The sequence below is a fragment of the Jaculus jaculus genome, chromosome 8 (assembly GCF_020740685.1).
Source record: "Jaculus jaculus isolate mJacJac1 chromosome 8, mJacJac1.mat.Y.cur, whole genome shotgun sequence".
NCBI lineage: Eukaryota > Metazoa > Chordata > Mammalia > Rodentia > Dipodidae > Jaculus > Jaculus jaculus.
In genome coordinates this window covers 2586803-2613821 of record NC_059109.1, presented here as the reverse complement: position 1 = coordinate 2613821, position 27019 = coordinate 2586803, and the positions used below count along the sequence as shown (strand labels likewise).

The 27019-nt window shown below is 55.5% G+C and overlaps 4 protein-coding genes across 5 annotated transcripts; 3 read left to right on the top strand and 1 right to left on the bottom strand.

Moving 5' to 3' along the window:
* The first annotated feature begins 14 nt into the window (after positions 1 to 14).
* Positions 15 to 6627, top strand: LOC101599895 (TAP binding protein). Its single transcript, XM_045156231.1, has 8 exons — positions 15 to 215; positions 300 to 470; positions 559 to 819; positions 3222 to 3620; positions 3887 to 4228; positions 4312 to 4407; positions 4529 to 4566; positions 5945 to 6627. Exons 1-8 carry the CDS (start codon positions 146 to 148, stop codon positions 5954 to 5956), a joined length of 1389 nt encoding a protein of 462 aa, XP_045012166.1. The 5' UTR covers positions 15 to 145; the 3' UTR covers positions 5957 to 6627.
* Positions 6628 to 7292: 665 nt separating this feature from the next.
* On the top strand, positions 7293 to 15426 carry Rgl2 (ral guanine nucleotide dissociation stimulator like 2). The gene is made up of 18 exons (XM_004649580.2): positions 7293 to 7334; positions 7542 to 7739; positions 9032 to 9115; positions 9352 to 9530; positions 9617 to 9667; positions 9751 to 10048; positions 10305 to 10556; positions 10821 to 10924; positions 11006 to 11090; positions 11162 to 11230; positions 11354 to 11428; positions 13206 to 13238; positions 13338 to 13459; positions 13543 to 13638; positions 13715 to 13823; positions 13894 to 14178; positions 14492 to 14606; positions 14749 to 15426. Exons 2-18 carry the CDS (start codon positions 7581 to 7583, stop codon positions 14958 to 14960), a joined length of 2328 nt encoding a protein of 775 aa, XP_004649637.2. The 5' UTR covers positions 7293 to 7334; positions 7542 to 7580; the 3' UTR covers positions 14961 to 15426.
* Positions 15427 to 16947: 1521 nt separating this feature from the next.
* On the bottom strand, positions 16948 to 18972 carry Pfdn6 (prefoldin subunit 6). 2 transcript variants are annotated; one of them, XM_045155980.1, is made up of 5 exons: positions 18737 to 18972; positions 18503 to 18624; positions 18288 to 18358; positions 18082 to 18206; positions 16948 to 17162 (listed from the first exon to the last, which is right to left on the bottom strand). In XM_045155980.1, exons 2-5 carry the CDS (start codon positions 18564 to 18566, stop codon positions 17033 to 17035), a joined length of 390 nt encoding a protein of 129 aa, XP_045011915.1. In that variant the 5' UTR covers positions 18567 to 18624; positions 18737 to 18972; the 3' UTR covers positions 16948 to 17032. The 2 variants fall into 2 exon arrangements, with proteins under 2 accessions (XP_045011915.1, XP_004649638.1); XM_004649581.3 differs by having other exon boundaries at positions 18503 to 18763.
* A 95-nt stretch (positions 18973 to 19067) lies between these two features.
* Positions 19068 to 27004, top strand: Wdr46 (WD repeat domain 46). The gene is made up of 15 exons (XM_004649791.2): positions 19068 to 19226; positions 19310 to 19486; positions 19575 to 19655; positions 19795 to 19907; positions 20130 to 20217; positions 20479 to 20540; positions 20816 to 20920; positions 21021 to 21171; positions 21281 to 21416; positions 22239 to 22338; positions 25667 to 25980; positions 26085 to 26179; positions 26338 to 26433; positions 26568 to 26681; positions 26773 to 27004. Exons 1-15 carry the CDS (start codon positions 19137 to 19139, stop codon positions 26878 to 26880), a joined length of 1830 nt encoding a protein of 609 aa, XP_004649848.2. The 5' UTR covers positions 19068 to 19136; the 3' UTR covers positions 26881 to 27004.
* The last annotated feature ends 15 nt before the right edge of the window (positions 27005 to 27019 follow it).

The window sequence follows — 27019 nt, the reverse complement described above, 5'->3', positions numbered from 1 at the left end:
CTGCCGCGAGGACGACGGGCTTGGGTTGTGGCTGCAGGGTGACCCGGGAGGGTGGGGCGGGGCCGAGGTGTCCACAGCCCCAGCGTCCCGGTCGCACGTACCCGGAGCGGGGATTTCCCACCCTGCTGCGGGTTGTTGGAGGGAAATGAAAGTGAAAGGCGGTGGAGGAGATCGCAGCGCCATGTCCTCGTCCCTGCTCATCGCCGTGGCTTTGGGTGAGCGAGCCCCGCAGCTTTTCCTGGGGGCGGGTGGAGGGAGGGGACGCGGTCCCACTGGGGTCTCTGGCGCCCCTCACCCAGGCCTGGCGACCGCCGTCTCGGGAGGACCCGCGGCGATCGAGTGCTGGTTCGTGGAAGATGCCGGTAGGGGCGGCCTGGCCCAGAGGTCCGCCGCGCTCCTGCTGCGCCACGGCCCCCGGGGGCCGCCGCCCCGGCCAGACCTCGACCCCGAGCTCTACCTCAAGGTGGACGGTGAGTCTTCCTTCGCCTCCACGGAAAGCCGGCCTTAGTTTTCCCCGTCAGTGCATCTGACTCTAGCCCGCGCCCCTTCTCTCCGCAGACCCCGCGGGCGCGCTGCAGGCCGCCTTCAGGAGGTCCCCCCGGGGCGCGCCCGCGCCGCGCTGCGAGTTGAGCCACTTCGTCCCGCAGCCCGCCGCCGCCAGGTGGGCCCAGGGGCTGGTCCCTGAGCGCAACTGCCCGAGGGCCCTTGACGGGGCCTGGCTGGTGGTCAGCATGTCCAGCTCGGTCCTCAGCCTCTCCAGCCTCCTGATCCGGCAGCCAGAGCCTAGAAGGGAGCCCGTGCCCGTCACCATGGCAACAGGTAGTGGAGGCGGGGCAGTGATGGAGGGATGCGCGGGTAGATTTTAAGCGTCTCGGTAGGCCAGCGGCCCCACTATGTATAGACTTGAGTCATTTCTGCAATTGGGGTTCAGTTTCCTTTTCGTTTAACGAGTCGTTTCGGCTAGAATTTATCTCCACCTTCCCTTCAAGCAGTCGGCAGTAACACTGAAACCGAGAGCTGTCTGGGGGCGGGGCTTGGCAGGTTTCCCGATACCAGGCCTTGAGAGATGTGCTAAGTGACCGGTAGGTAGTTCTGAAGCAGGGGTTGTTTTCTTCACTTTACCCCTAGTTCTGTGGCTAGCTTTTATTTTCTCGCTTATTTACTTGAGAGAAAGAGTCAGATAGAGAATGGGCACACCAGGGCCTCCAGCCACTGCAAACCAACTCCAGACGCATGTGCCCCCAGTGCATCTGGCTTACGTGGGTCCTGGGGAGTTGAACCCGGGTCCTTTGGCTTTGCAGACAAACGCCTCAGCCGCTAAGACATCTCTCCAGCCCTGTAGGTGGCTTTTGTGTAAACCATGAGCCCTGCCCCCTCACCCGCCCGCAGACCCACCCGCAGGAACAGTGCTGTCTGGCACTTCCACTGTCACTTCCCAGCCCCAACCCGGTTCACTGCAGGTACAGACGCTGTCTCCAGAGGAACGTGTCCTCGGTGGGGCTGCCGGTCTTCCCTGTGAGGTGGGGTGACAATGTCCTTTCCTCTCTGAGCCCGTTTTTCACAACTGTGAGAAGCGGATGCTGTCCTCCCAGCTGCTGTTCCTTACTGGTGTCAGAGGAGGCACTGTGCTACTTTATCCACTACCCAATAAATATTTATTAGCACCAAAAACGTTAAGGACCCATACATACTGTAGTTCCCAGACCAGACTCTGTAAGTCTTGTTGGCCTTGGCCAAGCATGGGGGTGCATACCTGTAATCTCAGCACCAGGAAGCTGAGACAAAAGGATCTGGAGTTAGACGCCTTCCAGGGCCACAGAGTGTTCCAGGACCAGCTTGTGCTTTTATAAAGCAAGACCGTATCTCAAAGCAAATAAATATATAATATATACCAAAGATTAGGTGCCCCTCTACAACACTGGAATCAGAATATGGAGGGCAGGGGGGTAACTATTCGCAATTTTAACAGTTACATAGGTGATCAAATGTAACCCCCCCCCCCCAAGGCAAGGGGGTTTCTCCCTCTCTAGCTCAGGCCGACCTGGAATTCATTATCTAGTCTCAAGGCTGGAGATATGCTTTAGCTGTTAAATGCTTGCCTGTGAAGCCTAAGGACCCCGGTTCAAGGTTTGATTCTCCAGGACCCGTGTTAGCCAGATGCACAAGGGGGCGCACGCGTCGAGTTCGTTTGCAGTGGCTGGAGGCCCTGGCAAGCCCATTCTCTCTCTCTCTGTCGCTCTCAAATAAATAAATAAAAATGATAAACATGTAGTCTCAGAGTGGCCTGAAACTCACTGTGATCCTCCTACCTCCTGAGTGCTGGGGTTAAAGGCGCCCGGCTAAATTTTTTAAATTCGAGATAGGGTCTCACTGTAGCCTGGGCTGACCTGGAACTCTCTCTGTGGTCCCAGACTGGCCTTGTACTCACAGTGATTCCTCTATCTCTGCCTCCCAAGTGGTGGGATTAAAGGCGTGCACCACCACGCCTGACTCAGATATAGATTTTGTCCTCAGGTTTGTCATAGAAAATAACCCCTGTTCAGAGCTGGGAGTGGGGATAGCTCAATGGTAGTATGAGTTCTTAGCATGTGCTCTGGGTCCTGGGCTGACTCTCAGAATGAATGAATGAAACAGTGTCTGGAGGAGCGCACTGTGGAGAAAGCAGCTGATGAGCGGTGTCTATGGTGGAGCGTCTGGACAGTGCCGAAAGGGAGCTGGCGGGCTGTCCAGTTGGGAACACTGCATCTCCAAGGCCACTGGAGTTGGGCAAATCAGGCGAAGCCAGTTGTTTTGTCTTCTTCCTCTAAATGTTTCTGTGTGATCAGGAGCTTAAACGCTGAGCCAGGAGTGGTGGCGCACACCCTTAGTTCCCACCTCAAGGGGGAGGTAGGAGGAGCACAGTCAGTTCAAGGCCAGCCTGGGCCAGAATGAGACCCTACCTTGAAAACCACACACACACTCACTCTCTGTCTACTGGTTTTGTTTGGTCTGCCCCCAACCCTTACTGGAGATGATAGCAGGCCATTATGTGTGCTGGACAACCACTCTACTACTGAGCTGCTTCCGTGGAACCTCTTTTATTTTTCATAATTAGTTGCTTAAACTGTGTAGCCCAGGCACGTTTTAAATTTTCAATCCTCCTGCGGCCTCTCTAGAGGAGCTGAGTTACAGGCACGTGTTTTTCCTTCCCTCAAGTCTCTCCTGACCTACTGTCTCCCCAGTGGTGCTGACGGTCGTTACCCACAACCCGGCCCCTCGGATCCGACTAGGGAAGGATGCTGTGCTGGACTTGAGCTTCGCCTACATGCCCCCCACCCCGGAAGCTGCTGCTCCTCTAGCTCCAGGGCCTCCGCCTTTTGGGCTGGAATGGCGGCGCCAGCACATGGGTGAGGGGCACCTGCTCTTGGCTGCAACTCCTGGGCTGGATGGACTGGTGCCACCAGCTCAAGAGGGGGCCGTGGCATTTGCTGCTTGGGATGATGATGATCCCTGGGGCCCATGGACCGGGAATGGGACCCTTTGGCTGCCTGCAGTTCAGCCCTTTCAAGAGGGTGCATACCTGGCCACCATACATCTGCCCTACCTGCAAGGACAGGTTGTCCTGGACCTCACCATGCACAGTGAGTGGGGGACATAGAAGGGAGGAATGATGGAGAAAACGTGTGTGTGGGGGTGAATGAACACGTGGGGTTGCCTGGCAACCAGGGGCAATGGGTGGGGGAGGGTTCCTGAGAAACCTAGCAGCTGTGGCAGGGGGATTCCTGTGACTAGCTTCCACTGGGGAGAGTAGGCCCCCATCCACCTCCAGCACTAGCAAAGCCAGAGAAGAAACTGAGAGTGTGGTAGGAACCTATTCCCCAATGCTCTTTTCCTATTCTTTCCCTAGAGCCCCCTAAAGTGTCACTAACACCAGCACCCCTTGTATGGGCCACCCCAGGGGAGACACCCCCAGAGCTGGTCTGTCTCGTGTCCCACTTCTACCCTTCGGCGGGTCTGGAGGTGGAGTGGGAGGCCCTGGGAGGCCCGGAAGGTGGCTCTCGGAAGGCTGGGGGACGGAGGTGGCTCTCTGCCTTCCGCCACCATTCGGATGGCTCCGTCAGCATCTCTGCGCACCTGCGGCTACCCCCAGTCACCAGCAAGCAGCACAGGACCCGCTATGCCTGTCGTGTCCGCCACCCCAGCCTGCCGGGCCCTAGGCGCAGTGCGGAAGTCTCTCTGGAGGTAGCAGGTAACTGCAGGGAGACCTGTGGAGCCAGTGCAGAGTCTCCTCAGGGAGACACCAAACTCACTTGCCCCCTTTCCACCCACTAGGTCTTTCCGGCCCTTCTGTGGAGGACGGCGCAGGCCTGTTCCTTTCTGCTTTTCTTCTCATGGGGCTCATCAAGGCCACAGGCTGTGTAGGTTCGTGTGAGTCCCACCTTGAACTTAGGCCAGGAACCATGTGGACATTCCCCGTCTCTGAAAAGCTGACACCTGGCTCCTTCTCATGCACTCCTACATCCCATCCCTTCTCCATCTTTTCCCACAGTTGCCTACCTGACCACCGGCAAGGACTCCAAGGAGAAGGTAACAGTACTCCAACCCCTTATTCTGCCTTTCCCATATTATCCCCACCTCAACTCATCATTCATGAAGGGCAGTGGCAGCTGGTGTGGTGGCCAGTCCCAGACTCATGCTTCAGAGAGATCTGGGTTAAATCCTGTCATTACTCAAACTAGCAGACCTCAAACAGTGAATCTGGGCTTTAGTTTCCATAGGTGTGGGATTCCCCCCACCCCCAGGTAAGGTCTCGCTGTAGCCCAGGGAGACCTGGAATTCAACATGTAGTCTCAGGCTGGCCTCAAACTCACAGCAATCCTCCTACCTTTGCCACCCGGGTGCTGGGATTAAAGGCATGTGTCACCCTGGCTGTAGGTGTGGGCATTTTAGTACTTAGACAGCTGGGCGTCGTGGCGCATGCTTTTAGTCACAAGCGGCTTACCTTTCTAATTTCTTACATTATTTACATTCTGGAATGTTTTTGGATATATAATATTCAAGGTCAGGCGTGGTGGCACACACCTTTAATTCCAGCACTCAGGAGGCAGAGGTAGGAGGATCGCCATGAGTTTGAGACCACCCTGAGACTACATAGTGAATTCCAGATCAACCTGGGCTAGGAGACCCTACCTCAAAAAAACAAAACAACAACAAAAAATGATTTTAAACCTAGCTAGGTGTGTGGCACTCAGCTTTAATCCCAGCACTTGGGAGGCAGAGGTAGGAGGATTGCTGTGAGTTCAGAGCCAGCCTGGGAATACACAGTGAATTCCACCTCAGCCTGGGCTAGAGCAAGACCCTGCCTAGAAAAACTAGTGTATGGGGGGGAAGGTAGTCTTGCATGGTGTCTCACATCTATAACCCCAGCGCTTGGGAGGCTGAGACAGGAAGATCTGGGAGTTTGAGGCCAGCCTGGCCTACAGTGAGTTGCAGGTCAGTTTGGGCTAGAGTGAGACCCTACCTCAGATGAACACACAAAAAAGAGGTATGGCTCAGTTTAGAGTGCTTTCCTAGCATGCATAAGGCCCTTGGTTAGATCCCCAGCATCTCCCCTAAAATGTCTTTTGAATTTACAAGCAGGTCTTTCTTTGGAGACCCCAGCACATCTCAATTGGACTAGCCATATTTGAGGAGCTTAGGAGCCACATGCAGCTCCTACATTAGTGGTAACATTGGCTGCCAGTATGGTGGTTATCACATTAGTGGAACCTTGGGTGACTGGAGGCTTAAAAGAGACCACATATTTTCTAGCAAGTGCTCGAGGTACAGCACACAGCACAGTATCCGGCAGGGGGAAAATGTGTGCCCCAACCTCTCACCCTCTGCAACTATGATCGTGTTTCTAGATGGAACATGATCAATTCATTTCGCTCCTAAAACTTCCAATTCCTCGCTTCTTTTCCAGAAAACGCAATGAAGGCACTCGCTATCCTGTGGAAGCCACCATCTTCTCTGGCCCAAACTACTATAGTAGCTCCCCGAAACAGTACCCCATCTTCTATGTCCACTGAGTGGATGGGACGTTCTCTCTCTCAAAGACAACCCTTACGGCGTTCTTAAAAGGCCTAGAGCAGTAGTTCCCAAAACGTTCTATTTCAGGAGCTCTTAAGATTATTTCAAAACTCCAGTGCGCTGTAGGTTATAGCTGCTGCTGGTCGCTACACACTAAGTAGCCCTGGAAACCCCACTGCAAATTCTTAGAGAACTGAAAGGAAAACGATATAAGTAACATCCATGTCCCGGGACCTCTGGGACAGCCCTCACCTGGACAACCAGTGGTCTAGGGCGAGCCCCGCTGTTCTCGTGGCCGTCCTCTCAAGGACAGCTACTCCTGTCCTCCGGCGAGCCAAACGCCTCTCGGATCCCGAGGCCCTGTGCCCTCTGCCAGGCCCGCCTTCCCTGGGGCCTAGACCAGCTCAGCCTCGTCCTTCCCTGGGCCTCTCCCCCGTGTCCCTATCGTGAGGTTCCACCCTCGTGTTCGAGTGACTGCGCGTCCGGGGGGCACGTCGGTCTCCCGCCCAGGGCCGCGCGGCTCCGCAGGACGCTGGGCTGCGGGTCCGGGCGGGAATAAAGCTGAGTTCCAGCGCTTCCAGCGGCTCTGTCCCTCCTGTCCACGCACGACGAGCCTCCCAGCCCCGAGGGGGCCTCTGCGATTCCCTGGGCTACGGAGACATCCCCACGACCCCCGTGGGAACGGGGCGCAGCGGGATTCCCCAGCCCGAGCGCCGGAAACGCCCGGGCGTCGGGACGCGGAGGCTTCCGGTTCCGCCCCAGCCCGCGGGCGGGGCCAGGGCTCCTCGGAAAACCCGGCGTGGACGCGCTCGCGGGCTGGCGTGGGCAGTGTCCCCTCGCGGCGTGCAGTGGCGGGTCCCTGGTCGCCCGCTCCCCGCGCGAGCTGTCGCCCTGTCCCCCGTCCTCGCTGGGGAAGGGCCCGCGGCCCCTGCTCCGAAGCCGGGCGCGGGACTGTGCCCAGCCGGTGCTGGATGACGTGGGCCTCCGCTTCCCCGCGCGGGGCCGGGGCCGGCGGGAAGGCGGGCGGCCGGTGCCCGGGCCCCGAGTGTCCGGCGCTCCCCTAGTCCGCGGCCCTGGCTCCTGTCCTCACTTCCTTCCCTTTTTGGCTCCTGCCGTCGGAGCGGGCGGACGCGGGGGGGAGCGGAAAGGGCGGGAGGGCCCGGGAGCCCGGCGGGGGGTGCAGGGGTGCGGAAAAGCCGGGGAGGGGACTCGGTTGGGGGCCGGAGACCGACGGGATCGGAGGCCCGGGACCCGTGCGCGCGACCCCCGCCCCGCCCGAGCAGGTCAGAGCCACAACACTGGGTGTCCCCTGCCCGTCCTCGACTCGTGACCCCCCCCCTCGCCCCTCACACGTACCAGGGGCCTCGGTTTCCCATTCCGGCGTCGCCTCCCCGCTGGACACCCGCTCGCCCGCCCGAGTCCCTCCCCTGCCCCACGCCCCCGGCTCCCCCGCGCCCGCCTGACTCCCCACCCACCCCGTCTCTTCCCAGGCGCCCCCATGGCCCGACCCCACTGACTTGCCCTCGGCCATGCTCCCGAGGCCCCTGCGGCTGCTTCTGGACACGAGCCCCCCCGGGGGAGTAGTGCTGAGCAGCTTCCGGAGCCGAGACCCCGAAGAGGGTGGGGATCCCGGTGGCCGGGCCGTGGGCGGGGGGCAGGAGGAAGAGGAGGAGGAAGAAGAAGAAGAGGTGAGACGCGGGTGGTGTGCGGCCGGGGGAGGGGTGCATCAACACTTCGGAGACTCCCCCTCCTTTTCTCGGGATGTCTTTCTGCCCGCCTCGCTCACATCCGCGTCTGTCACTGGCTATCTGTCTGCCCGACTCCCTGCCGCGGGGTCCTGGCGTCTCCGCAGTTGTGGGTGACTCCGGAGCTGCCCGCAGGAGCCAGTCCAGCTCCTGCCCGGGACTCCCGGCTGGCCTGCAGGGGGCTCTGGTCCTCTCCGCCCGCGCCCGCCTCCAGTGCCTGCCCAGGAGCCGTGGTTTCTGGGTCGCGGTCTCCCTCCTCGTTTTTGTTTGGCAGGGAGGGGTTTGTTTCCACAGTAACCACCTAGTCATGACTCTGGGATTGGGGAGGGAACCCTCAGTTTTGTGGCCCCTCCCTCCTCCCCTGGGGCTGGGCAGTGCCCCAGCGGCGGAGACTGGCGCACCTGTAGAAACTGAATCCCAGTCTTGCTAGGGAGTGATCATCTTCCTTAGGGACCAATCAATGGTGGTGGCCACGGGCAAGATGTGGGGCTGATTCTAAAAGGGCCAGAAATTAGATTCGGAGCGCAGAGGTCCTGGACTCCTGAGTCCAGACATTGGGTGAAGTTAGGGTGACTAGCAGGGCTGGTTTTTCGGGATCGGTCGGAGGGAGGGGCAAGGGCCACGTGACTCTGAGTCTATTCCCCCCCACACGCCCCATCGTCCCCACTTCCCCTTTTCTTTCCTGTACTGGGTGGGATTGGAGCCGCTACCTCTTCAGGGGGGTCCCCGGGGCTGAGAAAGTGGAAGCCCCACCCTGGAGAGCCGTGGAAAGGGGGCCGAGGGGAGGGAACCACCTTGGGCCGGTCCAGGTTCTGGCGGGGAGGGCGGGCCGCGTGACCGCCCAGGGCTTCTGCGTCTCAAGCTCTCTCCCTTGGGCTCTCCGCTTTTTTGGCCTCGCGCTTCTGCCCTTTGCATTCCGCTTCTCGGCGGTGTTGGGGTTCAGCTCTGGGCGGAAAGGGATTTGGGGGTCTCCAGGAGAAGGGTTCTTGCATTCAATCGAAGCCCCCGCTTCAACCCCGGCGGCTCCACCGGGCTCTGAGGCGGCTAGGGGGGGGCTGCCTGGGCCCCAGTGGGGGAGAGCTGGGGTCACCAGCACCCCTGGCCCCTCGCACTCGCTGGTACTGTCCCCCGCCATCACAGGTGAGGGGTACAGAGCAAGAAGTGGGGCCTGGGATGAGAAGGCTGGGGACACGGGGTGGTATGGACCTCTCACTTCCCCTTCCTTGCTTCTCCAGGCACCCGTGTCTGTCTGGGATGAGGAGGAGGATGGCGCCACCTTTACTGTCACAAGCCGCCAGTACCGGCCTCTCGATCCCTTGGTGAGGCTGGGCTTCTCCCTCCTCCCTCCGACCCCTTGCCTCCCAGCTCTTCCTCTGGCTGGTTGTTTTGGTCAGAGTGCTGCGTTGGAGTCCAGGACGCATGCGACTTAGGCCAAGTGCCCTTCCCGCTCTGAACCGTGGCAGAACGAGCTGCACCAGCGCCTAGGTCGAGGGTTACCCCAGATATCTAGCAACAGGGCTCAGGAGGTCAGCGCCCTCCTTTCCATGTCCTCCAGGCTCCCACACCTCCCCCACGGTCCTCCCGACGGCTCCGCGCTGGCACGCTGGAGGCCCTGGTCAGATACCTGCTGGATGCCCGGACATCAGGGGCTGACCTGACCTTCACTTCAGCGTTCCTGGCCACCCACCGGGCCTTCACCTCCACACCTGCCCTGCTTGGGCTTGTGACTGACAGGTCAGGGTCAAAAGGGGACTGTTGGGCAGCAGCGAGAGCGACTGGGGTTTGTGAAAGGCTTGGAGGCAAATCTTTTCCCTCCCTAGGCTGGAAGCTCTGGAACGTCAACCTCCTGCCGAGCTAGAGAGGACAACAGGGTGAGTGACCTGACTCAACTTCAGTCCTCCGTGCCCAAGGTGTCAGCTGGACCTCTGTCCCTTAACAGGTCCCCTTCTCCCAGGGTAGCCATCTCTGTGCTGTCAACCTGGCTGACCTCTCACCCTGAGGATTTTGGCTCTGAGGTCAAGGGTCAGCTTGACCGGCTTGAGAGCTTCTTTCTTCGGACAGGGTATGCAGCAAGGGTGGGTGTTGGGGAGGGCAGCGCTGACCTCATCCGCAACCTCCGGGCCCGCCTAGACCCCCAGGCCCCCGACCTTCCTAAGCCCCTGGCCCTCCCCGGCGACCCCCCTGCTGACCCCACGGATGTCCTGGTGTTCCTCGCTGACCACTTGGCCGAACAGCTGACCCTGCTAGATGCGGTGAGACCCTGACCTTTGACCCTGTGCCCTCTGACCCCTTACTAGCCTCTTGACTTTACATCCTTTCCTTGCTTCCAGCCCTTCCTGGTCCAGTTCCTCACCTCTGTCCATACTGTGCCTATGTTTTGGCCCTCCCCTGCTCCCCTTTAGTCCCTGTGTCCCTCTGGTTCCCTGGCCACCTGAGTCTCAGATTCCTGATAGTGGAAGGCTCACCTAACTTGACTCTGAACTTTAATCTGTGACCTCTGCCCTGCAGGAGCTGTTTCTCAATCTGGTCCCCTCCCAGTGCTTGGGAGGCCTGTGGGGTCACAGAGACCGGCCAGGACATTCCCACCTCTGCCCATCTGTCCGAGCTACTGTCACACAGTTCAACAAGGTGGCCGGGGCAGTGGTCAGCTCTGTCTTGGGGGCCATCCCAACTGGAGAAGGGCCTGGGGAAGTAACTATCCGGCCACTCCGACCCCCACAGAGGGCCCGGCTCCTGGAGAAATGGATACGTGTGGCAGAGGTAAGCAAGAATTGCCCTGTTGGGACCATAATGTGGAGAGGGCTCCCTTGGCTCTCATTTTTACTTAGTAAGAGAGTGAGTATGGGTACGCCAGAGTTCTTGCCACTGCAGATGAACTGTAGATGCAGATGCCATTTTGTTCACCCAGCTTTATGTGGGATCTGGGGAATCAAACCCAGGTTGGCAGCCTTTGCAAGCAGGTACCTTTAATTGCTGAGCCATCTCCCTGCTCACAGCCTTGACTTTATTCTTGGGGCCGCACAGGAGTGTCGCCTGCTGCGGAACTTTTCTTCCGTCTATGCTGTGGTGTCAGCCCTGCAGTCCAGCCCCATCCACAGGCTCCGGGCCGCCTGGGCAGAAGCAGCCAGGTAGGACCGTGCACTGACTGAAGTTCTGGGAGCAGTTGAGCCAGGCCTGTCCTCAGGGCCACTGTTCTCTCTCTCTCCCAGGGATAGCCTTAGAGTCTTTGCCAGCCTATGCCAGATTTTCTCAGAGGAGGATAACTATTCCCAGAGCCGAGAGCTTCTCATGCAGGTGAGTTCAGTCTCTGCTCTCCCAACCCTCCCCTTAGCTGCTCCTCCATTGACTGGTTCTGTAACCCACAGGAAGTGAAGGTGCAGCCCCCTGTGGATCTGCACTCCAAAAAGGCCCCAAGATCTGGCTTTCGGGGTGGGGTGAGTGACTTGGGCTGGGCATGGAAGTGGTTGAGGCATGAAATCTGTTCTCAGGGACCACCCTAAGGAGAAGTGTGGAGGGTTGGTGGGCTCAAGGGGTCTAACACTAACCTCTGCTTGCAGGGTGTGGTTCCGTACCTCGGAACCTTCCTGAAGGACCTGGTGATGCTGGATGCAGCTTCCAAAGACGAGCTGGAGGTCAGAGATGTGTGGGAATGTGATGGCATGAGAAGTGCACCTCAGGGTCAGGCCATGTTCTCACTGTGGCAAGTTGCTTAACCTCTTCATGTCTCAGTGGTCAGTGAAAAAAGAATTTTGCCACAGGTGATCTATAGTTTCACCTGTACTGTCAGCACAGGTGATGATGACCACATCAGTGTTAGGAAGGGTCAATTAATTCATAGTTATCTAATGATCAGAACATGGTGGGAAAAAAAAGGGCTGGAGAGATGGCTTAGCCATTAAGACGCTTGCCTGCGAATCCTAAGGACCCATGTTTGATTCTCCAGATCCCACATAAGCCAGATGCACAAAGGTGAGGCAAGTGCAAGGTCATACATGCCCACTAGGTGTTGCAAAGGCCTGGAGTGCAATTATAGTGGCTGAGGCCCCTGGTGCACCAATTCTCTTCTCTCATTAAAAAAAAAATAAAATTTTAGGGCTGGAGAGATGGCTTAGTGGTTAAGGCGTTTGCATGCAAAGCCAAAGGACCTCAGTTCAATTTTCCAAGGAACCACGTAAGCCAGATGCACAAGGGGGCACATTTGGCTGGAGGCCCTTGTGTGCCCATTCTCTCTGTTCCTCTCTCTGCCTTTTTCTCTCTCAAATAAATAAATAAATAAATATAAAGAATAAAAAAATATTTTAAAAAGGGGAGGGCTGGAGAGATGACTTAATGGTTGAGGTGCTTGCCTGAGAAACCTAAGGGCATATGTTTGACTCTCCAGATTCCACATAAGCCAGATGCAAAGGTGAGGCAAGCACAAAGTCACACATGCCCACTAGGTGGTGAAAGCATCTGCCATGCGATTGCAGTGATTGAGACCCTGGTGGGCCCCCTCTCCACAAAAAAAGAAAGAAAAAGAGAAAAAGAAAAAGAAAGGGCTTAGGGAGGTGGCACATACCTTTAATCCCAGCACACAGGAGGCAGAGGTAGGAGGATCAGTGAGAGTTTAATGCCAGCCTGAAACTACAGTGGTTCCAGTTCAACCTGGGCTAAAATGAAACCCTGCCTCAGCAAAACAAAACAAAACAAAAAACAAACAAAAGGCTGAAATGTGAAATGTTCTTGTATAGTTCGTTGAGCACACACCTACTGAGGGAGACCTGAGGAACTGTTCTTGTGTAGTTCGCTGAGAACACACCTACTGAGGGAGACCTGAGGAACTGTTCTTGTGTAGTTTGTTTGTGGACATGGCTGCATGGTGAAAGGCAGCTTGCTCGCAAAGTCTGCTGGCCAGTATGTGCATAAAGCTGAACAGGCATTCCATTGCTGCAGCAAGAGCACCGTGTACATACATGCACATAAGTAAATAGGAAACTATAGCAAGCTGGGCGTGGCGGCACACACCTTTAATCCCAGCACTCAGGCGGCAGAGGTTGGATTGCTGTGAGTTCGACGCCAATCTGATGTTACATAGTGAATTCCAGGTCAGCCTGGGCTAGATCAAGACCCTACCTCGAAAAAAACACAATCAAACAAAAAAGTTAGAAAAGCTGAAGTGCTGGGTATGTAGTTCAGTGGTGAGTGCCTGACGAGTACAGAAGGTCCTGGGTTCCATCTTGGCATTGCCACCAGACAGCACAGCAGAAGACCTGAACATGAATGGGATACTTTCTCTGAGTACTTCTTTAAAGGGCCAAGTGGGGAGCTTAGGTCTGAACCATGTGTGGAAGGGAGGGCTGGAGTCCCAGAGGTCTGCCCATTGAGCGGGGCATGGCTGTGTGCCTGAGACTTCGCTCCTCTACCTTGCAGAATGGCTACATCAACTTTGATAAGCGGAGGAAGGTAAGCTTAATGGGCTGGTCGCCTGGCCTCCCTGCCCATGTCCCGGGAAGGGGAGAAGGGGGCAGTGTTGGGCGTCTCTGAGTTTTGTCTCCTTCCCAGGAATTTGCTGTCCTTTCTGAGTTGCTGCGGCTCCAGAGTGAATGTCGTGGCTATGACCTCCGACCAGACCCCGATATCCAGCAATGGCTTCAGGGGCTCCGGCCGCTGACTGAGGCTCAGAGGTGACTGGCTGGGTGTCATTGGGCTGGCCTTGTGTCGGGGGCTGGAGGCATATTCTGATCTTTGCCCTTCCCTCTTTGCCCAGTCATCGTGTGTCCTGTGAGGTGGAGCCACCTGGTTCAAGTGACTCTCCTGCCCCAAGGATGCTTCGGCCAACACTGGTCATCTCGCAGTGGACAGAGTGAGGAAGTGAACAGCTGGGGGCTGGTTTCATGGAAGATGTGCCTTTCCCTGATTCTCTCATTTCCTACCTCCAGGGTTTTGGGCTCTGTTGGGGGCCCCACCCCCCTTGTGTCCTGGGACAGGCCCAGTGGGGGGGACGAGGCATCTGGAAGCCCTGCTCCTCTGCTGACCCAGCTGGCCCAGGTGAGCTGTCCTTCACACTGCCCCGGCCCTGTCTCCTTTGGTCTACTTCATGACCCTGTCGTTTTCCTAGCACATGAAGTGGCCATCCGTCTCATCTCTGGACTCCGCCCTGGAAGGCAGCCCCTCTCTGCACAGTCCTGTTGACTCCAGCCATCTGTCTCCCCCAGCCTCCTCTCCTCGGTTTTCTCGAGGTCACCGCCGCTCAGCCTCCTGTGGCTCCCCACTGAGTGGGGCCACAGATGGGACCTCCAGGGGGACTGGGAGCGGAGGTCCTGGGCCAGGGGCCTCAGACTGCCGAATCATCCGAGTCCAGATGGAACTGGGGGAAGATGGCAGTGTCTACAAGAGCATCTTGGTAAGGAGGCCTGGTCCTGACTTGGAACGAGTGTTTCTGATGGCTACTTTGCATTAGCAAGCAACCCCTTCTTTTGGGGACTGATTAGACTTTAAGAACCAACAGTAATTTTCCCACAGGGAACCAGCCCTGCACTGGGCACCATATGGGCTGGCTTATGGGGTACAGGGAGCCACCAGATTGGGTTTCCTGTACATTTTAGTGTTGGACACAGGTAACCTCTTTTGGTCGGGCAGGTGGCTGAGGTCGGAAGGACGGGAAGCAGTGGTCATCATAGTGGATTTATTGCGCGTCTGGTCTCTTGTCCTGCCAGGTGACAAGCCAGGACAAGGCTCCAAGTGTTATCAGTCGTGTCCTTAAGAAAAACAATCGTGATTCTGCAGTGGCTTCTGAGTTTGAGCTGGTGCAGCTGCTACCAGGAGAGCGAGGTGAGGCTGTGAGGGAGGTGGGCTGTGAGGGAGGGAGGACCTGTTAGGGAAGGTCAACCTGGGAGAGGGCCCATCAGCATGCTCCCATAGCTGGGCACTTTTGAGGGGAACAACTGCTTGACACTTGCCTCTGAACCCTTAGAGTTGACCATCCCTCCCTCTGCTAATGTTTTCTACGCCATGGATGGTGCATCCCACGATTTCCTCCTGCGACAGCGGAGGAGGTCCTCTGCTGCCACACCAGCTGCCGCCAGCGGCCCCTCTGCCTCAGGAACTCCCCCTAGTGAGGGAGGAGGGGGCTCCTTTCCCAGAATCAAGGCCACCGGGAGAAAGATTGCACGGGCATTGTTCTGAGGAGGAAGCATGTTGGCTTGCAGAAATGAAGTTGTGTTGTTCACATTCTGAACGTGGCTGGCCGTCAATGGTGGCCATTACATTTCACTGCAACACGGCCAGCTACCCTGCGGCAGTGACTTGCCACTTGTTTACCAGAGCACTGAGGAATCCAGCTGTGTGGGAGCCGACAATCAGATCAGCAGGTTATCCCACCTGGCTGCCCGTGTATTGCATCTCACCTCTGGTGAACATGGCACACAGCAAGTGCCAGAAAAACGTACCAGTTTCTGGTTCCTGCCACATCCTAGCATGTGAAGGGCCAAGGAAAGGCCTAGAGTAGGTGTCAGGGAAGGAAAGGCCTAGAGGCTCCGAGCCCCGGGCAGAGGGGACTGAGAAGTAGGTCCTGCTGGGGGTTTCTTTCCTCGCTGTGGGAGTGCCTGTCACTGTGACAACACTAAGACAATAAACCAAAACACTACCTGGACTGTGCTCCCATCTTTGCGGTGCACTGGAACTGGCTGCTGGGAGTGGAGGTGGGGAGCTGGCTGAAAGCAGAAGCCCTACAGCAACAGCAGTGTCTGCTAAGAGGAAGCGCTGGGCTGGGGGCACTCAGTGGTGGAGACCTCACCCAGCATGCGCAAGACCTTGGGATCAGTCCCCAGAGCCGAGAGCAGGCGCTGGTGCAAAGTTATCTAGAACAGTTAATCCCCTCCAGTGGCCTCTTCACTAGCTTGTCTCAGGCCCTCATGAACTATGGCCAGCCACCACGTATGGTGGTCACTATCAAGGCCTCTCCTGGGGCAAATTTTTAAGAAAGAATTTTAGGCCAATGAAATAAAAACTTTATGGATAACACCTTATTTTGGAGAGTAAGCCAGGTCAGTTTAAACTACTTTCAAACAAATCCAAGACAAGCTAAAAAGAACTAAGATTCCAGGCAGGCATGGCCATGCACTCTTTTAATCCCAGCATTCAGGAGGCAGAGGCAGGAAGATCACTGAGTTCAAGGTCACCCTGAGACTACATAGAGAATTCCAGGTCAGCCTGAGCTAAGGTAAAACTCTATCTTAAAAACAAGTAAAAAAAATTTTTTAAAGAAAAAGACCTAACATTCTAGGGCCACTTAGAGATCTGGACTCTCACAGAATGTAAACTATTGCAGGTGCCCTTCTCTCACTTCTCAGAGGGCCACATAACCAAGACAAGGGGAGCTGAAGCGTTGCACACACAGAAGCAGCACATTCGATATGTTTCCAGCTGTAGTTTCAAGAAAGGCATTTGGGTTCAGCACTCAAGACATTTGCCCACAAAGCGTGAGGACCTCAGTTCAATTCCCCAGTATCCATGTAAAGCCAGATGCACAAGGTGGTGCATGTGTCTGAAGTTGATTTGTAGTGGCAGGAGGCCCTGGCATGCCCTTTCTCTCTCTCAAATATGTTTAAAAGGGCCGGAGAAATGGCTTTAGCAGTTAAGGGACTTGCCTGTAAAGCCAAAGGACTCAGGTTCAATTTCCCAGGACCCACATAAAGCCAGATGCACAAGGTAGTACATGTAATCTGGAGTTTGCTGACAGCAACTGGAGGCCCTGGTGCACCCATACCCCCCCTTTCAAATAAGTAAATTTTTTTTTTTTTAATCTTAGAAAAAAAAAGTATGGAGGGGTGGAGAGAAGGCCCATCAATTGAAGGTGCTTGCTTACAAAGCCTGGGAGGCCAGTCAAACCCCCAGAACCCACATAAAGCAAGATGCACAAAGTGGTGCATCATGCATGCATCTGGAGTTTGTTAGCAGTGGCAAGATGCCCTGGCGTGCCCATTCTCTCTCTCCACGCCCCTGCTTGCAAATGAATCTATTCTTCTAAAAAGCACTGGGAAGACCCTGGGCTGACTCCTCAGCACTGCAAGACTGTGAACTTGCAAGGCATGTGGGCAGCCTGTCTATGAGGACAGCAAAGGAGGGCCGATGGAGAGTTAGGACGGCAGGGCAGGGCAGAGCAGAAAGCAGCCAGGTTCTTTTGCATTTTATTAACTGCTATAACATAGACCCTAGAGCTCATGCCTTGCCTTGTCTTTCCTCCTCCTACCATGGGGTCAGGCTTTTCCAGGAGCCCCTGTCTTTGCCGCCTGGGCCCGCTGGAACTCCTGCTGCAGCTGAGCAAGGGTCTCTCTCTGTTGCTCTGACTGCTGTTCAAGGTCCCGAAGCTGGGATTCATATCGTTTACTGAGAGAAGAGGAAGACAAACACACAAGAAATTAGTGAGGGAAAGAGAAGAGCTTGATGGAAAACTTGAGATTTGGGTTGGAGAGCTGGCACAGTGGTTAAGGCACTTGCCTGCAAAGCCTGGGGTTCTATTCCCCAGGACCCATGTAATGCTAGATGCACTAAGTGGTGCATGCGTCTGGAGTTCCTCTGCAGTGGCTAAAGGCGCTGGTAAACCCATTATCTCCTTCTATCTCCTCCTTTCTCTACCTCTCAAATAATATATATATATATATATATATACACACACATACTTTTTTTAAGGGCAGGGTGTGGTGGGGCACGCCTTTAATCCCAGCACTTGGGAGGCAGAGGTAGGATGATCACTGAGTTCAAGGCCACTCTGAGACTACACAGTGAATTCCAGGACAGCCTGGGCTAGAGTGAGACCCTACCAAAAAAAAAAAAAAAAAAAAACACTTGAGGGCTGGAGAGATGGTTTAGTGCTTGCCTGCAAAGCCAAAGGACCCACGTAAGCCAGATGCGCAGGTTGGCACATGCGTCTGGAATTTGTTTGCAGTGGTTGAAGGCCTTGATGCACCCATTCTCTCTCTCAAATAAAAACAAAAACTTGGGCCGGTGTGGTTGTGCACGCTTTTAATTTCAGCACTTGGAAGGCAGAGGTAGGAGTATCACCATGAGTTTAAGGGCACCCTGAGACTACATATTGAATTCCAGGTCAGCCTGAGATAGAGCAAGACCCTACCTCGAAAAACCATAAACAAAAACCTTGGAATCTAAGGGACAGAGGAGAAGAGGGGGTTTAAAGGAAAGGAGAAGGTTGGGAAGTAGACAACTTGGGCCTACACTATACAGGTTCCCAGGCCTGCCAGGGAAGGCCTCATCACAGACAGAGCCCAGGGTGGTGGGACAGACTTACATTTCAGCCGTGATATAGTCCAGCCTCTTCCCCACTGTGGCCCGAGCTTCCCCCAGCTCCTGTCTGACGAGCACGGGGCCCAGAAGTTTAAAGACTACGTTGGATCCATCTAGCAACGCCAGTTCCTGATGAGTGGATGGGACTTAGATGACAGAAGTGCACGCAGCATAAAGTCCCTTCTCTCCCCCAAAGCCCCGGTTCCTCACCTCCTTGACGATATTGTTTTCTGTTAGTTGAGCCTCGAGCTTCTGCCTCCCCGACATGGATTTACTCAGATCTGGAGGTGGGAAGAAGGAGGTGACTAGAAACGTCAAGTGTGCCACAACTCCATCAACCCTCTTCCCAGTCAGGCCGGCGGTCGAGGGAAGCACACCGGGCTGGGGCGCAGCCGGCGCGGAGCCACGCCGACCCAGCCCCTTACCCTTCTGCAGCTGCTGATACTTCTCCACTTCTCCCTGCAGCTTCTTCTGGATCAGCTCAGCCATGGTGAGGGCGAGCGCCCGCGGGGAGCCGAGGGCGCTGGGTCTCCCTTGCTGGCCCGGCCTGCGGGGGCGACCGCTCTTTAGAGATGACAGCCCTGCCGCCCCGGGGACCCGCAGCCTGCGCTCCTCCGGACCCTGGGAGGACGAGAGCCAAAGCGGACCCCGAGCCCTACCCGGCTCACGCGTCCCCGTCCGTAGGGACGAACCCGGAAGGAAAGAAGGGGTGCTGGGAGAAGACGGCGCCGGAAGCTGCCTTCGGACGCCTGCCGGGAAGTGCAGTTCTGACACTAAAAATCCTCCAGAGTTTCTGAGCAAGAGAAGGAAGGTAATCTGGAAACGCTAGATGCGTTTTTTCTTGGGTCCCGGGCTCCGACTTGCCCTCTGTTCTTGACGTAAGCCGCCAGCCGCAGCTCGGGAGCACCTACCCCCGCTCCACACGGCCGGCGTGCCCGCACGCAAGATGGCGCCGCAGCTTCAGTCCTGGCACGGCGCTGATTGGATGAAGGCCAGGGCACTTCCGGGAGCTCCCAAAAGGGCCCTGGGGCCGCAGCTGGAAGGAGTTTTCACACGTGGATGGTGGTTCTGGTGGGCGAGATGGAGATGGTCCCCAAGCCTCGCAGCCATGCCCCCGCTAAGAAAGACAGGCTTCGGGCCAAGAGGAAGGTTAGAGGCGCCTCCTGGGAAGATGTCGGCTGCGGGGTCGGGGCTCGGGCGACGGGGTGCGAGGGCTTCTGATGTGCCCGCAGAAGCCGCGGCGGTACTGGGAGCAGGAGAGCGGCGCTTCTCCGGGGCCTCCGCCTAAGAAGAGGAGCTCTCGCCCGGCGCGCCCCAGGAGCTCGCAGGTCTTGAGGAGGTCCCGCATCTCCAGAAAGGCCCAGGTCCCGAAGCCCGAGCGGAGGAAGCCCGAGCAGACCTTGTCCGGGGTGAGCCTGGGACCTCGCAGGACGGCCGGGAGGACGGGATGGGTGGGCTCAAGCCGAGGCCTCCTCTAGCCTCCCCGCCCCTTGCCAGGCCCAGGACCCGTTCCCAGGACCCGCCCCCGCCCCCCTGGAGGTGTCTCGGAAGTTCCGTCGGATTGACAAATCCAAACCGGTGAGTCGTCAGCTGACCGTGGGGAAGGGCTTCCGAGGTAGGGGGTGTTCGGGAGAGGTGCTGCTGGGAGCCTGGTCCCAGTAGCTTTCCCGTGATTTTACCAAGCCTCCGGCCCTTTCCCTCACTCACGATGTCATAGCTCCCGTCTCCTAAGTCGAAAACCCGAAGCCGACTGGAGGCGGCAGAAGCTGAGGAAGAGGAGGCAAGTGTCAGGGCTGCTCGCTCTGAGCTGCTGCTCGCCGAACAACCCGGGTGAGTGGACACTAATCTCAGCTTGCCCCTCCCTTCTTGTTTTTTCCTTTCGGGTCAGGGTCTCAGGCTGACCTCAAACTCACAGCCATCCTTCTACTCCATGCTGCCGAGCTTGGATTAAAGGTGTGCGCTGCCGCCTCCGGCTTCATTTCTCATTTGATGTTGGTGTGCATGCCCCCATCATAACTGGGAAGCTTTACTGCAGTTCTGACTGGCTTTCAGGTTTCTGGAAGGGGAAGATGGGGAAGACACAGCAAAGATCCTCCAGGCTGACATCGTGGAGGCAGTGGACATCGCAAGCGCTGCCAAGGTGAGCTTGAGGAGGGAGAGGGATCTTGAGTGTTGATAGGCGGCAGGGCAAGAGTAACAGAGACTACCAGAGGGGGTTACTTGCCAGAGACCGTCTCTTTGTGTGTGTGTTTTCTGGTAAGGTTTTGCTCTAGCTCAGGGTAGCCTCGAACTCATGGCGATCCTTCTACCTCTGCCTCCCGAGTGAGTGCTGGGATTAAAGGCATTTGCCACCATTCCTGGAAACCCATCTCTCTTGTTTTTCCACTCTTCCTTTTCCCAGCACTTTGACTTGAATCTGAGGCAGTTTGGACCCTACAGGCTGAACTACTCTCGAACCGGAAGGTAAGGTGAAATTCCTGCGTGGGTGGTTCTGGGTATGGAACCCATGCCCTTGTGCATGCATGACAAGCATACACTGCACCATTGCACCACAGCCCCCAACCTAGTGAGCAGTGCCTAAGCCACGATGTGGGGTGTTCCTCAGCCCTGCCATGCTGGTGTCTGTGTCACTGACGTCTATTGCAGCATGTTCGCATCTGGAGATCAGGAAGATTTTGACTTATTTCAGTCTGAGTGTTCCCCTGAGTTAACACCTGCCTTTCCTTCATGTCCAACAGACACCTGGCTTTAGGAGGTCGTCGGGGTCACGTGGCTGCCCTTGATTGGGTGACGAAGCAGCTCATGTGTGAGATCAATGTCATGGAAGCAGTGCGAGACATCCAGTCAGTGTTTTCTCTGGTGACAGTCGGTGGGAGTAAGAAAGTCCGTTCCTAATTGGATGACAACCTCTGCATTTTCCACCGAACCACTCTTTCTGTCTAGGTTTCTCCATTCCGAGGCGCTACTTGCTGTCGCTCAAAACCGCTGGCTTTACATCTATGACAACCAGGGCATTGAACTCCATTGCGTTCGCCGGTGTGACCGAGTAACTCGGCTTGAGTTCCTCCCCTTCCATTTCCTCCTGGCTACGGCTGTGAGTGGCTGCAGTGCACAGGGCGTAGTGGCAGCCATCGGGAGGAGCTTTTTCCTCTGGGCCCCAGTAGAGGGAAGACCGAGTAACTGAACTTGATGTTCTCTCTCAGTCAGAGACGGGGTTTCTGACCTACCTGGACGTGTCAGTGGGGAAGATTGTGGCCGCTCTGAATGCTCGGGCTGGACGGCTCAGTGTCATGGCTCAGAACCCTTACAACGCAGTCATCCATCTTGGACACAGCAATGGTCAGTCCTGACTTCATTCTTGTCCCTTTTTTTGTTTTTTTCTATGTAGCCCTCACTGTAGTCCACGCTGACCTGGATCTCTGGATCTCACTGTGCAGTTTCAGGCTATTCCTGAACTTACAGGGATCCTCCTACCTCTGCTTCCCAAGTGCTAGGATTAAAGACTGGCTCCTTTTATTTTATATATATATATATATCTATATCTATATCTATATATATATAGATATAGATATATATATGTGTGTGTGTGTGTGTGTGTGTGTGTGTGTGTGTGTGTGTGTGTGTTTCCAAGATGGGTCATACTGTAGCTCAGGCTGACCTGGAATTCATTATTTAGTCTTAGGTGGTCTGGAACTCATGGTGATCCTGCTCCCTCTGCCTTACAAGTGCTGGGATTAAAGACGTGCACCACCATGCCCAGCCTGCTTTATGTATTTTACTTACTTCATTTTATTTGAATTTTACTTTATGTGGTGCTGGGGATTGAATCCAGGGCCTTGGGCATGCTAGACAAGTGCTCTTCCATTGATTCATCCCCAGCCTGAAGAGCCCTTTTCAGAACTACGTAGATGGCTCAGTGGCTAAAGGCAATTGCTTGCAAAGCTTACTGGCCAGGGTTCAATTCCCCAGCCACCCACATAAAACCAGATGGACATTTATATGTGTGCAGTGGCAAGAGACCCTGTTGTGCTCCTCCACAAACAAAGAATAACAAAGTCATCCTTTTCCTTCCCTCGTTACTTTTTGATCTTGAGGTCCATCTTTTCCCAGTTAAGAAGCTCGGGCTTCCCTGTGTATTTGTGACCACTTCTGCTCTTCTAGGCACAGTGTCTTTATGGAGCCCAGCAGTGAAGGAGCCACTGGCAAAGATTCTTTGTCACCGAGGTGGGATCCGTGCTGTGGCAGTGGATTCTACAGGCACGTAAGTCACCTGTTTGGGATGAGGTGAGGTGTTGGTCCCACTGGGCTGGAAAGTACATCACATTGGTCCTCCTGCCTCTGCATCTCGCATGCTGGGATTAAAGGTGTATGCCCCCACACCCTGCTTGCTTTTCTTGTTGTTTGTTTTTTGGAGGTACTCTCCCTTTAACCCAGGCTAACCTGGGATTCACTATGTAGTCTCAGGCTGGCTTCAAACTCACAGCAATCATCCTTCCTTGGCTTTCTGAGTGCTGGGATTAAAAGCATGCGTTACCATACCCAGCTTATTTTTAATTAAAAAAATATTATTTGAGAAAGAGAAAGAAAGAGATAGAAAATGGGCACACTAGTGCCTCCAGCCACTGCAAAGGAACTCCAGACACATGTGGCATCTTATATATGTGGCATTATGTGGGTGCTGGGGAATTGAACTTGATCCTAAGCTGGGTGTGGTGGTACATGCCTTTAATCCCAGCACTTGGGAAGCAGAGGTAGGAGGATCACTATGAATTTGAGGCCACCCTGAGACCGAGACTACAGAGTGAATTCCAGGTCAGCTTGGTCTCAGAGTGAGACCTTACCTCAGAAAAAAAGAAAAGAAAAGGACCTCTGATCCTTAGGCTTTATAGGCAAGCATCTTAATTGCTTAGCCATCTCTCCTGCCTTTATTTTTATTTTTTGTTTGGTTTTTCGATATTAGAATCTCACTCTTGCTCAGGCTGATCTGGAATTCACTATGTAATCTCAGGGTGGCTTCAAACTCAGTGATCCTCCTACCTCTGCCTCCTGAGTGTTGGAATTAAAGGCGTGCGCCACCATGCTTGGCTTTCTTTTTATATTTTTTAAGCCCCACAGCTCCCAAGTTCCTCAGCCTTCTGTAACAGCCAGAACCCGTAGCACCTCTGGAGCAGTGCCTGGTGTTGCACGTCTCACACCCTAGCACTCAGGAGGTGGGGGCAGGGCCATAGTAGGAAGACCACTGGGAGTTTGATGCCAGCCTGAGGCAACAGTGAGTTTCGAATCAGCCTGGGCTAGAATGAGACCATACCTCAAAGAAATAGAACAGGGCTGGAGAGATGGCTCAGTGACTAAGGCTGCTTGCTTGGAAGGCCTGACTGCCAGGGTTCAATTCCCAAGTACCCACATAAAGTCAGTTGCACAGTGATTCTTGCATCTGGAGTTTGTTTGCAGTGGCTAGAGGCCCTGGCACATCCATTCCATTTCCTCTTTCTATTTGCAAATAAATATTTTAAGAAATAATGGCAGAAGACAGGGCTTAGCAGTCATGGCACTTGCCTGTGAACCATAAGGACCCAGGTTCGACTTCCCAGAACCCACATAAGCTAGATGCACAAGGAGGCACATGCGTATAATAGGCAAGGAAAAGTCCAGCAGCCACCAACTTACAAAAGCTTTCCAGATGCTCAGACCTTTGGCCTGCATATTTATGTTGTGGACAGGGATGTGTTCTACCCTTCCTAGTCCCTGCCTATGTAGGCTTCACTCTGGAGGCTGCAGGCTGTGTGAAGCTTTGTGCCTAAGCTGTAGTTTTTGTGCTGAGCCAGCTGCTCCTGTGCCAGGACTTGGTCACTTGGTTCCTTGAGGCCTTTGGTTCAGCCCTTTAGTGTGGAGTGCTCTGACCCTTGGTCTCCGCCCTTCCCTTTGGTCCCCTCAGGTCACAGGCTTCAGGTGAAGCTGGCCTCTTCCTCAGGAGGCTTTTGTTGGGTTGGCTTGGCTGCTCTTTTGTTACTTTCTCAAGGCAGGGACTCACTCAAGCCCAGGCTGACCTGGACCTTACTTTAGTCCCAGGCTGGCCTTGAACGCACAGAGATCCTCTTGCCTCTGCCTCCTGAGTGCTGGGATTAAAGGTGTGTGCCACCACTTGTTGATGCTGTGCTGTGTGTGTATGTGTGATAACAGTGTGTTTGTGTGTACGTGTGGAGGCTTTTGGGTGTCATCCTCAGTCCTTTGCCCCCTTGCTCTTTGAGACTGTCTCTCTTCCTGAACCTAGAGATTACCAATTTGGCCAAACTAGCTAGCCTGTGAGCCAAGGGGCTGTGTGTCTATCTCCCAGCAGAGATTACAGGGACACACCACATCACCCAGTGTTTTACATGGGTACTAGAGATCCGAACTCAGGTCCTCATGCTTGAGCAGTAACTGAACTGCTTCTTGCACTGAGTTAACGGTACAGCAGCGTGGCCTGGACTCCTGTCTGGCCACTGGGCTGTTATTTACCTGCGGAGTCCCAGAGCTGTGTGTGTGAAGTCTGCATGTGGTTCTCACAAGGATGTGAGGCTGTGTCCTGGAAACCCTCAGTCATGCCTGGTTGGCATTACAGTGATCTCCTTGGAGCACACAGCTGAGCCTCCATGGTTCCATCACAGGGTGAATCTCCATTCACAGAACTTTCCAGTCCTGTCCTGGATTTACAGCTAAGAATCTTTGTCCCCTTGGCAAACACATGTCCCTAGTCTGGCTGGTCCCCCTTAGCTTCCCTCTCTGAGGAACAACTTGCATACAAACAGGGACTCTTACCTTCTGAGAGTAAACAGTTTGCACTGTATGTGAGCCCTGGAGGAAGAGGCCACCAGCCTTGCAGGGAAAAGACAGGATGTCCAGCACATTACTACTTCCTGTGTGGTTTTTCTCCATCCATATGGTCCTCACCTTGTCACCGCCAGAGAGCAGTGATAGTCAGATGAGTTAGGGTGCTGTGTGACTTGAAGGAGCCCTAGGTATCTCTTCCCTATTACCACTCGTAACCATGTTTGCCAGCCCCGAAGACACGCTGCTGCTTTTCAGCTGTCGGCGTCTGTGTGTGGTGGTGGTACAGTGGGCCCTCTGTCACAGCCCAAGACCTGCTGACCAAGGAAGTCTCCCTGACGGCTGTAGTCTGTTCCCTTTGCCCAGCCACCCTGCTGCCCATCCGCGGCAGGACACTCATTCCTCCACTTAGGCGCAGACCGGCACTTGTTTCTCCTTAGCTCACATGTCTTGGGAGGGCCGTATAGTGTTTGGAGGTGACAAGGAGACACTGAACATCAGGCCTGGGGTGTGACTGGATGCCCAGCTAGGGCTGAGGCCCTGGCTTCCACCTCCAGCACAAGCCAACCCCAGAAGCAACAAGCCTGCCCTGACTTATCTTGACCAATCGTTAGGCCAGACTTTCTCCCCTCTAGCCTGCATCTCTTCACTACAGAAGGGAAAGTGAGTGGAGCTGTAAGGTTCTTACTGTCCTCCTCCATGTACAGAGTTGACCCTTGCACTTGGCCACAGGCTGTAGTGAATACCAACTGAAGACTGATTGGCCACTGACTGTCCCTCAGGTACATGGCCACCTCTGGCCTGGACCACCAGCTGAAGATCTTTGACTTGCGGGGGACTTACCAGCCTCTGAGTGCTCGGACTCTGCCCCAGGGAGCAGGACACCTCGCCTTTTCCCAGCGAGGACTGTTGGTTGCAGGAATGGGTGATGTTGTCAGTATTTGGAAAGGGCCTGGCAAAGCCAGCCCACCTTCCCTGGAGCAGCCCTACCTCACTCACCGGCTCTCGGGTCATGTACACGGACTCCAGTTCTGCCCCTTTGAAGATGTGTTGGGAGTTGGGCACAGTGGGGGCATCACCAGCATGTTGGTCCCTGGTGAGTGGAAGTTTGAGTGGACCTGTGAGAGGCGGGGAGGAGCAGTGAGCCTGGTTGGGCTGGAGGGGAGCTGCTGGACCACGCCTCCATGTCCCTCCCTCCAGGGGCTGCTGAACCCAACTTTGATGGCCTGGAGAATAACCCTTACAGGAGCCGGAAGCAGCGCCAGGAGTGGGAGGTGAAGGCCCTGCTGGAGAAGGTGAGCGCCCTGTGTAGCATTAGGCCCTGTGGGCCTGAGCCTCAGGCAGGAAGTGCTCCCCAGAACCCTTGGTCACGGTGGGGTTCAGCAGTCTTCCTGGCTGTTTGTTCTTGGTGTCACCCTTCTGGGTCTCCTCACCCTGCCCTGTGACACCCCAGATACCCGCAGAACTCATCTGTCTGGACCCCAGAGCCCTGGCGGAGGTAGACGTCATCTCTTTGGAGCAGCGAAAGAAGGAGCGGATAGAGAGGCTGGTATGTCGCAGCGGCTGAGTGCCTCGCCCTCTCTTCCCTACTGCCCCCCACACTCCAGGCTTGTCATTCCCAGTGCAGCTCAGTGGGTGGGCGCTGGCAGCTGCGCTGTCGCCTCACTCCCGTCCCTCCTTCAGGGCTACGACCCCGACGCCAAGGCTACTTTCCAGCCAAAGCTGAAGCAGAAGGGCCGAAGCTCTACAGCCAGCCTGGTGAAGAGGAGGAGGAAGGTCCTGGACAAGGAGCACAGGGTATGTGGGCACCAGGGAGGGCAGGCCTCCCATAGGTGCAGTCCCCACCTGCACCAGCTCACCTTGTCTGAGTGTCTCTTCCTGTGCCTAGGACAAAGTCCGCCAGAGCCTCGAGGAGCAGGAGCAGCAGCAGCAGCAGCAAGAGAAGACCAAGCCCCCAGGGACCCGGCCATCTGCGCTGGACAGATTTGTGCACTGAGGCCAAGACAACAGTCCCCAGGGAGACCCATGGGGAATTAATTGGTGCCTCTGCTTGCTTTCCTAACTGGGGCCCCACTGCTGGGTCCTTGAATGGATTGCTATTAAAGAAAGTGAGCTTTTTAGAGAAGTGTCCGGAC

What these genes read in the sequence shown, in the direction of transcription:
- Rgl2 (XM_004649580.2), top strand. Translation starts at nt 7,581, where the DNA reads ATGCTCCCGAGGCCCCTGCGGCTGCTTCTGGACACGAGCCCCCCCGGG. An exon ending in AGGAGGAAGAAGAAGAAGAG is followed by an intron (nt 7,740 to 9,031) that starts GTGAGACGCGGG and finishes TTGCTTCTCCAG; the next exon opens with GCACCCGTGTCTGTCTGGGA. An exon ending in GTGTCTACAAGAGCATCTTG is followed by an intron (nt 14,179 to 14,491) that starts GTAAGGAGGCCT and finishes TTGTCCTGCCAG; the next exon opens with GTGACAAGCCAGGACAAGGC.
- Pfdn6 (XM_045155980.1), bottom strand. Translation starts at nt 18,566, where the DNA reads ATGGCTGAGCTGATCCAGAAGAAGCTGCAGGGAGAAGTGGAGAAGTAT. An exon ending in GTATCAGCAGCTGCAGAAGG is followed by an intron (nt 18,359 to 18,502) that starts GTAAGGGGCTGG and finishes TCCCACCTCCAG; the next exon opens with ATCTGAGTAAATCCATGTCG. An exon ending in GACTATATCACGGCTGAAAT is followed by an intron (nt 17,163 to 18,081) that starts GTAAGTCTGTCC and finishes CTCTTCTCTCAG; the next exon opens with TAAACGATATGAATCCCAGC.
- Wdr46 (XM_004649791.2), top strand. Translation starts at nt 19,137, where the DNA reads ATGGTGGTTCTGGTGGGCGAGATGGAGATGGTCCCCAAGCCTCGCAGC. An exon ending in GGCTTCGGGCCAAGAGGAAG is followed by an intron (nt 19,227 to 19,309) that starts GTTAGAGGCGCC and finishes ATGTGCCCGCAG; the next exon opens with AAGCCGCGGCGGTACTGGGA. An exon ending in ATTTCCTCCTGGCTACGGCT is followed by an intron (nt 21,172 to 21,280) that starts GTGAGTGGCTGC and finishes GTTCTCTCTCAG; the next exon opens with TCAGAGACGGGGTTTCTGAC.
- LOC101599895 (XM_045156231.1), top strand. Translation starts at nt 146, where the DNA reads ATGAAAGTGAAAGGCGGTGGAGGAGATCGCAGCGCCATGTCCTCGTCC. An exon ending in GCTCTACCTCAAGGTGGACG is followed by an intron (nt 471 to 558) that starts GTGAGTCTTCCT and finishes TTCTCTCCGCAG; the next exon opens with ACCCCGCGGGCGCGCTGCAG. An exon ending in CACAGGCTGTGTAGGTTCGT is followed by an intron (nt 4,408 to 4,528) that starts GTGAGTCCCACC and finishes CTTTTCCCACAG; the next exon opens with TTGCCTACCTGACCACCGGC.